Source organism: Poecilia reticulata, chromosome 15, assembly GCF_904066995.2.
Source record: "Poecilia reticulata chromosome 15, P_reticulata-male-v2, whole genome shotgun sequence".
NCBI classification, from domain to species: domain Eukaryota; kingdom Metazoa; phylum Chordata; class Actinopteri; order Cyprinodontiformes; family Poeciliidae; genus Poecilia; species Poecilia reticulata.
In genome coordinates this window covers 13,104,869-13,121,460 of record NC_088844.1, presented here as the reverse complement: position 1 = coordinate 13,121,460, position 16,592 = coordinate 13,104,869, and the positions used below count along the sequence as shown (strand labels likewise).

Here is a 16,592-nt window from a genome sequence, read left to right as displayed (position 1 = left end):
ACAAGTGTCCCCAATCAATGGCAGTCTGACAAGTTCTATAATTATTACAAGTTGAGTGTGACAATAAGTCGTAATAATCAAATCAATCAAGGGGCGGGACAAGACTTTGACATTTTGGCAAAAACCGAATTAAATAACTTTAAAGTCAGGTTTCATGTCTCCATTCTTACCTCCAGGTGTGTTGGAGTGCCTTGTCTTTGCTCTTGCCAAATAGTATTGCGGCGGCTGTTTTGTCACAGCGTTGAAACCGGGAGGTGCTATTTATGTCTGACATGCCACGGGGTTTTAACAGCGTAGCAGTATTTGACAGGCCAGGACTAAATAAGAATGGATTGCTAAAGCAGGTCTTTTGTTATCTCGGTCGAGATGAAAAATACATTTGTACTTTTTGTCAGAGAGTAGAAGCGAAGCCTGTTCATATGTTGAGCTGATGACTTATTTCCAGTTGAAAGTCCTTTTTTCTTTGAAGTTGCTTCAGGCGTCACACATTAATTCAAAAGCTAGAGAGTAGAAAGAACTTCAGAGAGCAACACCTCATCTTTTTTTTTTTTTTTTTTTAAATAAGACCTGTCTTATATCTTGGATTAGTCTGGAAACACTATGTAAAAGAGATTTATTATTTAACTTGAGAAATTGAAACGCAACACTTTTAACATGCTCAAAAAATTGGGAAAAAATATAAAACAGAATAAATTTAATAAAATAAAGCCTCACTTTAATCACCTGTAATGTAAATAACTCAACTATTAAAATAGTTTGCGCTTTAGTATCGTTTTGACCGAGTCTGACGTCCCAGTTATGCAAGCTCTCAAAACATTTACATATGTTCATTTTGCTTTTGAGGAACAGCTCTGAGCTGCACTGCATTTCAAAGTGACCTCATTCGACATTCTCTTTTTTTTTTTAAGACGCCTTTTATGTTCGAGGGTACAATTCAGACGCATGCCGCTGCTGCGTTTAGCTGACGTGTGTTTTGCACACCGAATTTGTCCACGGATGGGAATCCTTGACGAAGGTGTTGATGGAGCGTTATGAAATATTAAAGAGCCTTTAATCCTCAGATTTCCTCCAAGAGCAACACTTCAGTGCTTCTTTTCATTCAATTTTCAGCTTTTTTTTTTTCCTCACACGCTTTTATTTGCATTCAGTAAATCTGCATATGCATTCTGATGACGCCCGTTTCTCAGATTAGAAGTACATTTTGAAAATGACAACCTTTGAGCAGATGTTAAACATCCTTTCCCGTTAAACTTTATTTTACTAGTCGGGCGTAATGTTTTAATCTTTATTATTTTCATTTGCTGTAAAAGAAAGAAAATCATCATAATTGACTGACAAATTATTGTTTACTATTCTATTGAATCCTTTATTTTCTTCGTCTGATTTGCTCTCAGAAATGATCTTCACACTGTGAGACAGGAACTAAACAAAGAGAAATACAAATTAAGAAATTAGTGGGGAACAGTCTTTGAAATGTGTACGTAAGTTTTTTTAAAATTTATGTTCACAACTTGTTTGTGTCATGTATGGACCAGGGAAGGTAATAATCAGTGAGTATTGGAGCTCACAGGAGTTTGTGAATAATACAGTTTTTTGTCTTGATGCGCTGCTGACATGGCAGAACTCACGAGAACATGTGATTATTGCAAAACCCTGGTCGGCAGTGTATTTATTTGATAAATGGGAGGGAAACCATCTGATTGGCAGATGAGCTGGGGTTTTAAATGTCTGACCTGCAGCTGATTTCCCCCCCCCCCTCTATCATGTGCAGTATGTGTCGAATATAATTGTGGTTGGCTTGGCAACTACTGTCCTTTCCAGAAAGCAGATGGTGTTTACCCAGTTTTGGTTTCAAATAACAAAGATGAAGCTGACTGCAACGCGGTCATGGATGTTGGATGCATTTGCTCTTTGAAAGGTCGGCTCTTCTTTTTGGGCAGCTGATACAGGTGTGTCAACCTGAACTTCACAAACGCACAGAATAATTACCATCACACGTATTAAAGAGCTTGGTATGACTATCCCCATGCTTACACCTCTCCCTGCCCCCTCCCACAAAAAAAATAAAAATAAATAAATCATCAAACAAACTGAACATCAAACAGCATTTGAAACCCCCAAAATGATCCGAAGCCGTAAAAGCACACTTACCTCAACCAGCAAGTGCTGCGGGGTGCAGAGAAAAGGGAGCTGACTCGATGAAACTTTGCTCTCAAATACACCATCGTTTTTTTTTTTTTATTATTTTATTTTACACTTCATTTAACTCTTGTGTCTTTTCAAGTAAGAAGATTCTTTGAGAGGCAGAAAGTCACACATATTCCCACTTAGTGGAAGATTAACTTAAGACCTAATTCTCCAGTGATTTCTGCATTTGCCACTATTAATGTGTACTTGATTCCGTGCAACAGGTGTAGTTACAGCTTAGTTGTGTAAAAAGGTTGCTCTCTGTAGAAAGAGACTGAAACTTTCATACCACCTCAACTTTCTGAATATTATCTCTATTGTTGTAAGACTAATCAATTTTCTAACTATTTAAAAAAATAATAATAATAAATCTTCCGAAGAAGTTTTTTTTTTTCCTAATAAACCACTATCATTGTTTTTGGAAAATGTCGGTGGTTCCTCACATTGGATTCGGAACCAAATTATTAGGTGAAAGCGTGCTTGGTGGTGAGTTAAACATGTAGCCTCATATGATCCAACCAAAACCATTTATTTCCATTAACTCTTGAGAGGGTGATTTGTTTTGGTTCTGACTGGTTCGGCCAGGCTCTTTCTGGTTGTAATTACTCTATTTTCATTATTTCTGGCTCTACTGGCAGCCGGAGCTTTCACGAGAGGAGACGGCATCAGAACTGCTCAGACAGTGAAAGAAATGGTGGAATTATTATTATAAATTTTATTTTATTTTTTTTACCATATTGTTTAAACCAAACAGAGAGTAGAATGCAAACAAGCTGTCATTATTGATTTAAAAAAGCAGTGCTCTAAAAAAGTCTTTATCCTGTTTCTTCTTTTTGCTTTATTGTTTCACCAAAATGTTTTAGTTCTTAAAGAAACAATCAGGGGTCACCTGAGTAAAAGCCGGAAGCAGTTTTAAAATGAGATTTCCATTTATAAAGGGTGGTGGTGGTGGTAAGCTGAGTTCAATTTCAATAGACACACCAAGACCTGATTACTGCCAGACCTGTAGGATCAACAAATCACTTGGATAGTGTTTCAAAAAGAAAAAAAAAATGAGAAAGAAAATCAAACAAACAAACCAAAAAACCTGCTCCTCTCATTCTTCCAATCCTTATGACTCCTGAGAGTTATGGGAAATCGTTTTTTAAACTGACTAGACAACAGTAAAACCTTTCAAAGGTGGATTTACGGCTTCATCCAGCTAAAACCTCACACAGCGTGCTCACAGTCAGACCTGGTGGCGATAGAGGAACATTCTCAGGCTACTTGTGTGAGTTACTGTAAGCACACTTGGTTTATGAGGGAGGACAGTCATCCGAAGCACAACAGCAAATCAACAAAAAACATTTTGGAGTGGTTTAGACTGACTAGAAGTCCTGTGGAAAAACCCCAAACGGTTTGTTCATACTGTAAACCCTTTCAGTGTGGTTGATTTTTAACAATAGTGGAAAGAAAAGTGGGCAAAACTCCCCTTCAGCGATTTGAAAGACTAATTTTCAATTATCATTAACACTTGGCGGCAGTCGTTTCTGCCAAAGCGGGGCACAAGCAGTTGTTAGGTTTAGAAGGCAATCATAATTATGGGGCCAAATTGGTTTAGAAATGGTGTTATCATTTAAAAACTGTTTATTAACCCAGCTTAGAGAGAAATGTACTTAATGATTTGAAGAATTACACTGTAACCAAAAAAAGCAACAGAGAAATAAATCTTGACTTTTTCACTGCATCATACCTCCTTGACTGAAGCTGCATCCCACATTCAAAATATTGTGTAATCAGTCTGTCATAGTTTAGACTTAAACTTCAATATTTAAAGGGCACCTTTAGCATATTCTCACAGGCAGGCAAAACATTTATTTTTGATTATCACGGAATAGCAAGGTCTTAAAAAGTCCAGGATGCAATTTACATGAGAGAAAGTCATGTAGGTGAACTGTAACAGCGACTGTGAGAGCAGTTAAATGTGTGTGAAAGGTCAGATCTGATGTGTTTTCTGTGTTTTATGTTGCTATTTAATTGCAAAGAAGCTTATTAAGTATCTGAGCTCTAAACATAAGTCAGTTGGACAGGATGTCAGCTCAGCGGGCTCCACCTCATTATAAAAGACAACTGACATGTATCAAACCCCATCCATTCACAGTAGCATGTATCCGTGTATTAATATGCAACGGTCACTTAAACTCTTTAATGTGACTCGCTGTTTAATTTATGTAGTTAATCAATCGTTCTTTCTATTGTGTAGTTGAGAACAGAGTACAGTACAGTATGCATTATGCAAGGATGAAACTGAAAAGCACCCAACACTTAATGCAGTATTTTAAGTGGACGGTATAATGATGCTCTGACTTTTCTTTTTTGTAACTCTTTTATTGCAAAGCTCTAACCACGGCCTTTAGTCTTAGTCACGCTGTTCCATCTGTCTAATGTGGTTTTCATGGACTGCTAAAACCAAGAAAACAGCGTTGGCACATGTTCTGTTCTGCCATTAAAATGCAGGAGGTCCCTTTTATGCCCTTGTTAGCTTATTATGCACTGTGGAAAAGAGTCTGTAAAAAAGAAAAAGAAGAAGATTAAAATAAAAAAAACGAGAGTAGTGGGTAGCCGTTGTCGGACTGTTTGATGTCGTAACAAATGCAGTTGCGATGACATGGGCGACAGGACTAAGTTCGTCATCAAAGAACTAGAAGCCTCGCTCTCGCAATAAACAAACTGCTTTCACCCATTTACACCTGATTACATGCTTTTGGCTTTCAAGTGTTTTGTGAGGTGAGGACTGCATCGTCTCCATCATCTCGCTTAAAACACACAGGTGAACATTGTAAAAAAGCCTCTTAATTAGTTGTCTCTAATAGTTGTAGTTTATAAAAGGAGGGGAAATAAATATTTTTAGTGGGTAAAAAAAAAAAAGTTTGTTTAATGTTCCTTTTCTTTGGATGCACAACACTTCTCAACTTTCATTTTTGTAAATATGCCTTTGTTAAATAAATGGTAATGTAATATATCAACATCTAATATTTAATCTACTCTTAATTTTGCTAAAACAGAACTAACAGCTGTTTTCCTTAAACCTCTGGCTGCATATGGCCGTTTGACTTCTGCTTCAGTCTGAGCTGGAGCTTTACAGTAAACATGGTGGTTAGTACAACTGTAGTGAGATGAGTTCAGGAATGTCTTTTTTTTTTTTTCAATCAGTGTAAAGCCGGTGACGGCGTTTGTGTGCTCTGTAAGGTTTCAACAGAACCATAGTAGTGGCAGACATGATCAGGATGTAAAGAGACGACCCTCTAGGGTCTAATAATGAGCGAACACTAGAGACAAATGAAGTTAAACACACTGCCTGTATGCTACGTTCTCATCCCTGAATAAGTGTTTATGCCTTTATGATGCATTAATGTGCTGGTTTTATGCTACAAGCGAAACAATTTTGATATTATCCAGTCTTAATCACATATTATTGTCTTGGTGCTGATATCTAAATTACCACTATTTAAAGCAGAAAAATTCAGAAATTACACAAACAGTTCATAAATGTAATCAGTTGTGCAAATGTTGTAGCTTCCTTAAGATGCTTTATTGAAAAGGTATATTTGATTTTTTTTCCTCTTTAATTTCATCATATTTGATGTCAGCTTTTTTTATTTGCATTTCTAAAAAAAAAGAATTATGCTATTGTTTAATTTAATTATGTGGCACTTTATATAGTACATCCTTTACTCTGCAAATCTTTGTTAGCTTCTGCAGTAATTACTGAAGTTTGTTATAATGAAGCAGTAAAATAGAAGGAGTATTTGGTAAGTCTGATTGATCTAACACATTTTTCATTGATTAATTGGAGAAATTAACTGATATTTGCAACCCTACATAGCGTGAACTCTCACGTGCTGCATCTGCATTTCTCCCAGCGCTTAGAATAAGTGGGCTGATATTAAATATACAGATTTTCTCTTTGCCCTTCGTTTTTTTGTTACTTTTGTCATAGCAGGAGAGTAGAATCTCATCACCTGGTTCCCTCTGAGCTCAACTTTTCCTCAGTACTTCATCTCCACTGCTGCTCCATGGGTTTTTTATCATTCATTGGGCTTCAGAGGAAGCCCGGTAAGCCTGCTGTAATGCAGACATGCTCAGTAAAGTCGAGGGAGCATTAGGGGCATCGCCAGCAGTCAGTGGGAGAGAAAAGTCGAGGGAGGATTGGGAATTCTCAATACATTTCCCACATCCTGCCCAAAGGTCCAACTCAGTTTAATGTGCTTCATCCTTTTTTAATACTGTGTAGGTGCCTTAGGATTCCCCTGCCAAGTGATTAGTTTTTTTTTATGTGCTAATTACAACACAGGGCTTCAAACTTTGCTTATTTTATAGAGAGTAGAAGCCGAGTAGCCGAAGGATAAGCAGCAAGGATATTAAGTACAAGATGCAAGGTTTTGCAGAACTGTGGTGTTTTATTACTTACTACATGAAATAAAAGTGGGAAGAATAAAAAAAGGCGTTGGACAGACATTTTTTATACTGCTTGCTTTTTCTAAACAACATTTCGGTTCAGAAATGTAACCGTGGCTGAGTTACTTATAAACTGCGCGAGAACATCTATTATTGATGCTGTGTCTGTGGCAGAGGTCCTGTGGGGTGCAACACATCTACTCCCAGGAACAAGAGAGAGCTTTTTACTCTTCCCCAGCAGTGTGTTTGTAATTTTTAATAGTGCAATGAAATGTGTCTGAACCTTCTTCATGTTTGTTGGCCTCACTGCATGAGTGCCACAAAGTACTCTTTTTTTTCTTTTTTTTTTTTATTAGTCCTGCGGGCGTTTTAGAGATACTGTTGAACCGTATTGCTGGCCAGGGCTTTGTTTCCAAATTGTTCGCAATGTGTTTCTACATTTGACCTTGTCTTAATTAGATCGTCTCTTTACAGGAAGTACTCCAGACAAGGCTAAGCGGCAGGAGGATGCAGCCAAACCACGTCACCATGAGACCACGGTACCGCTGATACTGAAGGGCAAAGAGCGAAGACCTCTCAGCCAGCTCACCCCTGGGGTAAACACAATATTGTTTAGCAGCGCATGTTCCCTGGCAATAAGCTGAGCCAAGTACAGTTGCCTGGCGTTTTTTGTCTGCTATAGCCGCGGCAGATGATTCCCTCTACTGCTCATTGCTTCCACGCTTGATTGGTTCCTTCAAACAGCCCCTTCATTTTTTGCTTTGTTTATCGCTCCTGATATGTTTTATCGCTCCTGTTGTGTTTTATTCTGTACCCTCGCTCCCTTTGTTCTCTTGTTTGCGTGCTGCCCTGAAGGCAATATGCACTCTCTGAAGTTTTTGACAAATTTAAGTCCTGGAGTAGTTTTCCCAAGTTCACTGACTTGGTGGCATGCAACACTTAGCGACCGTATTCAGTCCATGTTTCGTCTCGTTACAATTACAAACAGGAATGTATTTGCTTGTGAATACATAGAGCTATACTAAGTAGAGCACAATGCCAACTTTGTACTGAAGTACCTTTCTCCACACGTTTGCTGTTTCTGCAACATAACTTGTGACAAACTGAAAGTGGGACTTCTTATGGCTTTTACTCAACAATCGCTTTCTTTTTCACTCTTCAGTGAAGACCGGGTTTGTTGAGTACGCAACTAATAATTGTTCTGGTGACACAATCTTCTACCTGATTGCTGCAGCTCCTCTTGAGTTACTGAACCCTGTTTGGTTGTGTTTCTCTTCACCTGTCAGTTTAGTTGTACTTCCATTTATTGGTAGGTCTGCAGTTCTGTCTTACAGATTTACTTGGTTTTCATAATGAGGTTTGTTCACTTATTAAAAAAGTCTCCAACGATTTTACAGAGAAGCTGCATTTATATTTAGATTAAATCATACACAGTCAGACTTTCTTTACTGATTAGGTGATATTTATTACTTAAGCCATTTTCGCACTGCACGGCATGGAACGGTACGGCACGCTTCGGTCCTTTTCCACCCGTACTGCAGCCCTGCTGTGTTTGCTGTGGAACCATTTCCACTAACTAACGTCATTATTTTTTAAACTAATGTAGCGGCCGATGTTTTTTTCTATGCAGAGGCCGAAGCCTTTTCCTCAGAGATGCGGCGGAAAACTTTCTCATTCCTCGTTGACCGATCTAGCTCGTTCTGTACTCGTTCATCAGCGAGTAAGCGGAGGAAAAACATTACCTCATCATGGGACCAGGTAACAGCAGAATATTGAGGGGAATTCATAGCAAATTAATAATAATAATAATAATAAAAATAATAATCATAATTATAATCATAATAATAATAATCATAATCATAATCATAATAAAAATATTAAAAAGAGCACTCTTTACAAAATACAGTAAGAACAGTTTAGTGAGAGCCAGCTAGAACCGATCAACGTCTGACTGCAAAACAACCAACGGCTGACTCTAAGCCAATCAGCTGCTGATTCTAAGTAGTACCGCTTGGCTGGCCCGATTGGAACCACAGCTCTTGTGGTTCCAAGGAGCCTGATGGAACCGGGTCGGAAGTTCTAATGCAAACACGGTCGGCCTTTGAACCCGTTCCATTCCGTTCCGTTCCTTGCAGTGCGAAAACGGCTTTATTATGGATTTTATTTATGGGTGTCAGACTAAAGAGATGTGTATCCCTTTGCTTTAAACTCTTAAACTGAAAAGCATTGTAGCTAGACATATTATTCTACTGCATATAATCAATGAAGCCACTAAGCCCTGTCAAACAAGTGCCAGCTTTGATTTTATTAGGAAGAAGAGAGAGAGGCTTTTTGAAATATTTTTGCACAAAATGTGTAATTTTTGCAGATCGTAATCTGCCATTTAAATAATTTCTGTAATCAGTTTAATTTTAAAATTTAACCAATTGGATTTTATTTCAAATCTTTATTTAAAACAATTTTCATTCAAAACTTTTTCGCTGGATTTTTAGGAAAATTTATTATTTACCTGTAATTTTAATTTTGAAGTTTTTAAACACAGTGTAATACTTTCATCACCAAATAATCACTGGTCAGCCTAGCTATGTGACAATAGCTCAATGTAGGAAGAGACAATAAGAGAACCTGGGAACCTGCATGCCCTGTGTAAACAATGTGAAAAAAAAAGTCAAGAAAGTCAAATATTCCTCACCCAAAATCTCTAGATTTGTTTGCTGGCAGTTAAATTCCTGTCCGGCTTCTTGCCACTTTAAGAATAAGTTTTACATTTGCCACTCGTCACTTTGAAAACTCTGCTCAGAAGGGAAACGTGTAGGTGTTGAGAACTCCCTGAGCGCTGAGATTTTTTCCTGGTGAAGGGAAGTCCCCATCTGAGAGAGCTGTTTGTTTTCAACCTCCTCTGTCACAGCAGCAGAAGGCTAGTGATGTTAATTACATAAACATCACAAATATGTCACGTAGGCAAGCAGGGAATTGAAACTTTGAGCTTCACAGATTAATTATGCACACATTTTCCACTACATTAGACGTGTTATCCCATTGGCCACTGCTGACATAAGGCATTTCTGTTAAGAGGATACATTTGTTTTAAGGGAGGTTATCTACAAATTGACCCTCCCCTCCTCCTAAATTAAGCTGACCACAAGGGCAACTGGTGATGGTCTTATTGGCAATAGCAGTAAACCGTTCTGGAGAACAGATTTATACTGTGAAGTTTGTTTTGTGTGCCAGCAGGTTATCGGTGAGTCGTGAAGTATGGCAGAATCATTACTTGCTGTCTTTGCTGGATGGAGGACAAAATGCACATAGCTTCTCCTTTAGCCGTATACACACAAACAAGAAAACAAATGACTTTTACAAAGGGCAAAGCAGCAAAACAGTTGGACTAAAATCTAAGCTGATTATGTTTGAATCTCTATTTGGATCTCAAACAATGAATTACTATATCATCTCACCAAATAGTTGAATACCGCTCTTCTTTTTTGTGAGTGGGAATGTCTGAGTCTTGGAAGTTACCTTGGCATCGTGTGTGCGGTGCTGTACTGACTAAAATATACCAGGTCATACTAGAATGACCTCAGTTAGCCACTGTAGCTTTGGGGTTGTTTCCATTAGGACATGGAAATAAACTTCAACCAGTTTACAGAAAAATAGAAAATAAAGAAAACACAAAACATCCTGAATTTTACAATCCATAACAGTAGAGTTCAAAGGAGGCACACTAGTGGATACATTTTAACATCATGGAAAAATCTAAATAACTCAAAGAAAACATCCGGACAAGAATTGTAGATCATATTTGTATACAATTTCCAGATGCTTGAAAAATACAATGTATCTTCTCAAAGACTTATGTGGAAGTTTAAACTGCACTGGACAGTTCAGCGATCACACTGCCCAGGAATTAGACAGGTTCTAGTGACAAAAGTTTTGCGTTAGTAAATGTGCATATCAACTCCTAGACATACAAACAGGCATGGTGAGGATACAGGTTGTTGGTGAAAGGGGGTCATTATCCACTGAAAGGAAAATATTATAGATTGCAAATGATCTGCGGGACAGATTGTTGTAGACATGTCCATCTTCACAAAACAACCACTGCAGTAACATATCATGAGAAGCTTGTGAAAAAGATACTCGAATGTTTGAACCATGTCATTCAGTTCAAAAAGCAAACCAACCACATTCATTAAATTAGAATATTTTTGAAGAGTTTCTTTATAAATTATTCTGATATGGGCAAGAGATTGAAGATTTGCTTTACTGTCATTTAGCCACAAAGTAGACAATGCAGAACAAAATTAAGTTACATCAGTTTCATTCTAATCCAATGAGGAAAAAAAAGGTTATGTTTAACAGCAAACGTTACGTTGCTAAATTCTTCTCAGGTCTGAGAAAGTTTACACGAGGATACCATGAAATTCTCAGTAAAGTAAAGTTGAATAATACATCCATCATATATAGACATTTTGCAGGAGACCGGACTCTTCCCTAAATAGCTGGTGAAAGACCCAACTATGATGAGCATCAGTGCACAGCCTGAAATAACTCTTTGTCTGCTGTAGATTTGCTGTCTTTGTTTATTAATTCTTATCTTGACATTGAAAAACTCCCGATGTTTCTCTTAGCCATATGGTAAAGGTGAGCATACACCAGCCTCCCTGCTTGATCAGAGCAGGACATATGGCACATGTAGTCAGGAGCACACAGTTTTTAATGGTGTGCAGACTTCATGTACAGCATGTGTGCCAGCTTATAAATAGCTCTGACCCACTGTTGCTTCATGATCGATGTCCTTGGTCTAAATAAGGGCAAAGTCTGGAAATACGAAAAAAAAGAAGATACTTTTAGTTTGATAATAAACTAACGTATTGATTCGCAATATGATGGATGTATTATTCAGCTTTACTTTACAAACAGAAGAATAAACTCCTTTCATAGGCACTTCTGAGAATTTTATGGTATCCTGGTGTAAACTTTCTAAGACCTGAGATGAGGCTGCAAGCTCTCTACTCAGCAAACCTGAAATAATAAATGATAAAATGCATAAGAGATAGACAACTATCCATACAAACACCAACTAGCGAAAATGATTCACAGTTGAGACGACATCAGCGGCTCATTAGAACAACAGACCAGAACATCCAACCAAAGCTCTACCTGGTTTAGATCAAAACACATCCATTCTCTATGCTATAACATGGCCCAGCAGATCGTTATGCCCACAAAAAAAACTGTTAATGTTTCGCAAGACTTCAAAATTGCTGTTCACAGATGCTCACCATCCATTCTACGTGAGTTATTTTGCGAATATGGTGATTTTTTTTTTAGACTGGAACAGACATGCTTTGAAAGACTATAAAGGAAGCTACATTTGCAGCGAAATTCTGCTCTGATACTGGTTGCCAGTTTTAGACACAATTTCTGGTTAAAGCTTGTCTCTTCTCTGATCTAGCAGCAAAAACACAGCTTTGAATTAAATACCCACCAGATTGTAGGAAAAAAAACAGGTATGTACCTAGCTGTCATTTCGACTTGGATGACTTCTTTTTTTCTTTTTTTTTGTAACAGATTTTTTTTTTATTTCATAAAAGGAAAGAGTCTGGGCTCAGTTTATCTAATTTGTGACACACACAACCTGAGGAAGTGAAGGATGTGGAAGCTTTCTTCCTTTTCCTCCTCCACTATTGTGCCCTGTCACTTCCTTTCTCGTGTGCAGCCTATTTTTTTTTTTATTATTTTTTTTTTTTAAAAGCTTCCCCCCCAAAAAAAAAATCCAGGTCAGGGCGCCACCTCATCAAAGTTGGTATTGTTTTGTGTTCCAGATTTATCCTGCGTCACTCCAGCTGGTGGTGTTTGCAGAAGGTGAAGAGCTGATCCTGTCACTGGAGAAGAATGAGTGAGTTTTCCTGTGATTTTGTGTGATTCATGTCAAGGTTTCCTCCAAACTGATCACGACTGCTGCGTGGTTTTCAACAAAGCTAGATGAAAGCTCTGCTCACTTATTTATTTATTTTTTTAATTTTTTATTTTTTTATAAAAAAAAAAGTTTAGATAATTTAGGAGAAGGAGGAAAAGCTATGCGGATTTAGGTTCTGAGATAGCACATTCGAGAAAGGAGAAATAATATGTCCCATAGTGATTGGACTCTTTTCATGGTCCATTCTCTCTGAAGGGCTGAGAGATAAAAGCTGATAAAAGAACGAAAGGATGAAGCAAGTTCAGAAATAAATAAAAAAAAGCATATTTGCTGAACTTCTCATTACTTCTCTCCTTTCTATGTTGTGGAAAATAACACAATGAACTCTGGAATGAGGAATAGGAATCACGTTGAGCTGATAGTTATTCATAGGAGCTTACACACTTATGCACGTACTGTGTCATAGAAAATAAGAAGCACTGATGTGAAAGCAAATGAAAGCTGAAACGATTCAGGTTCTTAGTTTCTCGGCGTTTCTTTTTCAGACGGAGTTCAAGCATAATGTTTCCCTCCGATGTTCCGGCATGCACACGTTGACTCTTAATTAATGAACTTAAATTCGCAACTGCTGAAACACACCGGCTACCGACAATTTTTGGGATGTACAGTTTGAATTTTCACAAAGAAAAAAATTACTTTTTGTAAGATTCAAGAACGGGGTAACATGAGAGTAGATTAATTCAATTTCCAATCCATCCCTGTCTCATTTCCACTCACTCATATCCAGTCCCATGTTTTTTTTTTCTCTCAAAATAAGCCTGATATCACACAGAAAGAAAAAAAAAACTACACAAAAACATAACACATTGGTACAGGGTAACACTTCCGCCTCTTGCTCTGCATGTCACCTGAAGTGACTGCCGCATCAGCCATGAGTCATCCGTCACCAGGCGTCACCGGCCTGGGAGCGTTCTACCATCCCTATCCGGCCTGTTTGCTGTCAGGCCGGATGTGTCCTCTGATACCGCTTCATCGGTTCAGCCAGCGCCGAACAGGTGGTCTCTGACCCCTGTGTGTCTGTTGTGCCGAGGCCGCATCCGTCCAGTCGCAAGCAAAGAGGGAGGAAAAGTGTGCGTGACAGCAAACGTCCAGAATACGTTTTAGCAGTAATATTTTCAGTTTGGTAACAATGGGTCAACAATGTGTAGGGTATAAACATTTTTTTTTTATGCTGCTCTAACATTTTTATGTTTTGACGTTTTAATAACAAATGGTTATGAAAATGTACATGCAGTTGAAACCAGATACCTTTTTATTCACACACTGAATAAAAAGGCACATACACATTTTTTTTTCACACTATCTGAATTTAAATCCAACCAGACATGTCTTGTTTTAGCTTAGTTAGGATTATTTAAATTATTTCTATTTGCTAGATTCCAGAAAACGTGGCGAGAACGTTCCTTAGAGATTATTTGTAACTTCCCACAAATTCAAAAGTTTACAGACATTTAGTCAGTGCCAGGTTTGTTTGTTTTTTTAACTTTCTGACTTGGGTGTGAATTATATTAGTGATGCAGTTCATCCTTTGTTGTTAGTTTAATTTTGGCTCCTCCCACCACACCAGGGTGTGTCTTGGGATAAGAAACTTGCAATCTTAGTGTCCTTGTGTGTGTGTGTGAGCCTTGAGATTGTGTCTGGGTGAATGGGTCTGTGATGTAAACAAAACTTAGAAGTTTTGTTCATTTTACATTTACTGTTTTTATGTTTGAATGCCTTTGCTGAGCTGCTGTAGTTTGCACTGGAGCCCCCTTGTTCCAAACCCAGTGAATAAAGTATTCACTTGGGGTCCATAAGGTTTGTTTTCATTGGTTGATTATCAGTCTTTTTCCATGCATTATATACATTTAAATTCATTACCCATTTACATGGGCTTTGTCGTGGGTTCATTTCAGTTAAAAAGGGTTTTTCCTTATGCTTTTTGGGCCATATTCCATTCTTAAACTGTTTTATGTAGTCTTATAGGGTGAGCTGCCAGTACAGTTTACTGACATACTTTCTCTTTTACAACGTTTAGCCACAACTGCTGCGACCACAGCTTTTTTAACAAAGTACCCTACAGAGCTTGTAAATGTTTAAGCCAAAGAATTCAGCATGGAAATTATGCTATCAGGTTTTTTTTAATGTTTTTAATTGTGATTTAGATTTATGTAGAAAGTCAATTAGCCCCCCGCCCTCCACCCTTCATGTCATCCTCTTTGCTGTTTGGATAATTACATTTATTGACTTAACATTTCCTAGTTTCAGGAGGCCAACAGAAATGGTCATGTCATGTTTAATGCCTTAAGGGTTGACATATTGTACAGTACAAACAAAGTAAGACAGACATTCAGAACTGTGCCAGCAGCTGCAGCTTTGAAGTAATGCATTGATCTGTGGCAGAAACCTCAAACTTCAAATGATTAATAGTGGTGGCATGGGACATTTCACATTAGTCTTGATTAAATAGTTCTGTAGCATTATTTTATTTTTTATTTTTTGGGGGGCGACCAAGGTCTTTATGTGTGTATGTTTTAGGAGGAAAAGGAAGACAGAGAAAGTGGAAAAGATGTACAGCTCATCCTCCTTAGTGGATTAAAGTTAATTTAATAATTTCTCTTAGGCTTGGTATAGCTGACGTGGTTCTTGACTGATATGTTTTTTTGTTTGGTTAAGTTTAAATAAATGCATATGTGGATTTAACTTTTAAAGAAATTGCTAACCTAACTTTGCACGACACAGTGTTAGCCTTCAGTAATGTATACTACTGCATGAGTTTCGCTTTTGAGTGTTTCCACTGAGTTTGAGCACTTTTCTGAAGACGTAGTTTTTGTGGTATGAAGCATCCTAGTATAAAACAATGAGACCCCCCAAAAATTTTTTTTTAAAGATTTTTTTTGTTATCATTTTGGTACATTTCAAAGTAAATATTGTTTATACAAATGGGTAAGAAAGTAAGGACATATCTAAACTCTAACTTGAACTCTCCAGGAGAAAAAAAACTATATTATCAGTGACAAAAAAAGAATGAAGGACCTGTGAGTTAGAGATTTATTTTATATTTCCACTGTCTCCCTCCCTCTCTTTCTCTCTTTGTGTGTGTGATACTTGACTATTTAAAATACTCTTATTTTAATTAGTACAAGCAAAGTAAAGGACGTTATCGTTCTCTGAATCACAGCCATGTCTGAGCTCACTGAAAAATTTGTGAAATAAAATTCCCAATAAACAAAACACATCGTCATTGCTGTTCACTTTAGACAGCAGGGATTACTGGTTGCAATCCCTGTTCAGATTGCAACCAGTAAAATGCAGGATTATTTCTTTCTAAATACAAAGAACTGTAGTGTTCCTACTTTACCTAGCTTGCTACAAATGACCATGTGTTTCCCAGTGAGAACATTTCCTTTCATTCTTCTGTGGCAGGAAAGAAAAGAGGAAAGAGGTCTATTGAAAACCCATGGCCACTTTTAACTAACATCATTATGTTTTTGACAAAAAAAAAAAAAGAAATCCCCATAGCAACGTCTGCAGTGTGCTTTATTTATTTATTTATTTTTTTTAAGGAGAAGAAGATGCTCCCCATCTCAATAATAGAGCCGACAACATCAACAGGTCCCTGCATGTGCGTTGCGCAGAGAGTATTATTAATCAGTTTGTTTGGGAGGGATCTGAGTCGATGGCTACACTGAGGAGGATCTTAAGATTTCTGAGGAATTTAATTGGATCTTTTAGGAGGCTGGGATGAAATGAATTGCATGTAACCCAATTTCAGCCACTCTATTTACTGCATGATGAAAAGATTTCTTTGGTTGCGTATTCTAACGGCTTTGATGCCTTGTCAAGCTTGACAAGAGGCGCTTCTTCGCTCAATACTAGTGTTTGATGTGGATTCTAGCAGATATGTACAGGCTAGATTTATCAGTTATAAACTCATGTAAATTCTACTTTGTTTAGCTGGATCAAAGTTAACAAGCAACATTTTGACATTTCCTTATTTTACCCCCTC

General features: G+C 37.6%; 1 protein-coding gene across 2 annotated transcripts in view; it reads left to right on the top strand.

Annotated features, from left to right (window-relative positions):
* adam12b (ADAM metallopeptidase domain 12b) overlaps positions 1-16,592 on the top strand; it is a 95,954-nt gene that overhangs the window by 8,069 nt on the left and 71,293 nt on the right. For both annotated transcript variants that reach the window (XM_008429319.3, XM_008429318.3), the window contains exons 2-3: positions 7,099-7,220; positions 12,450-12,523. In XM_008429319.3, the coding sequence (XP_008427541.2) occupies positions 7,099-7,220; positions 12,450-12,523 (196 nt within the window). The remainder of the gene's footprint in view (positions 1-7,098; positions 7,221-12,449; positions 12,524-16,592) is intronic.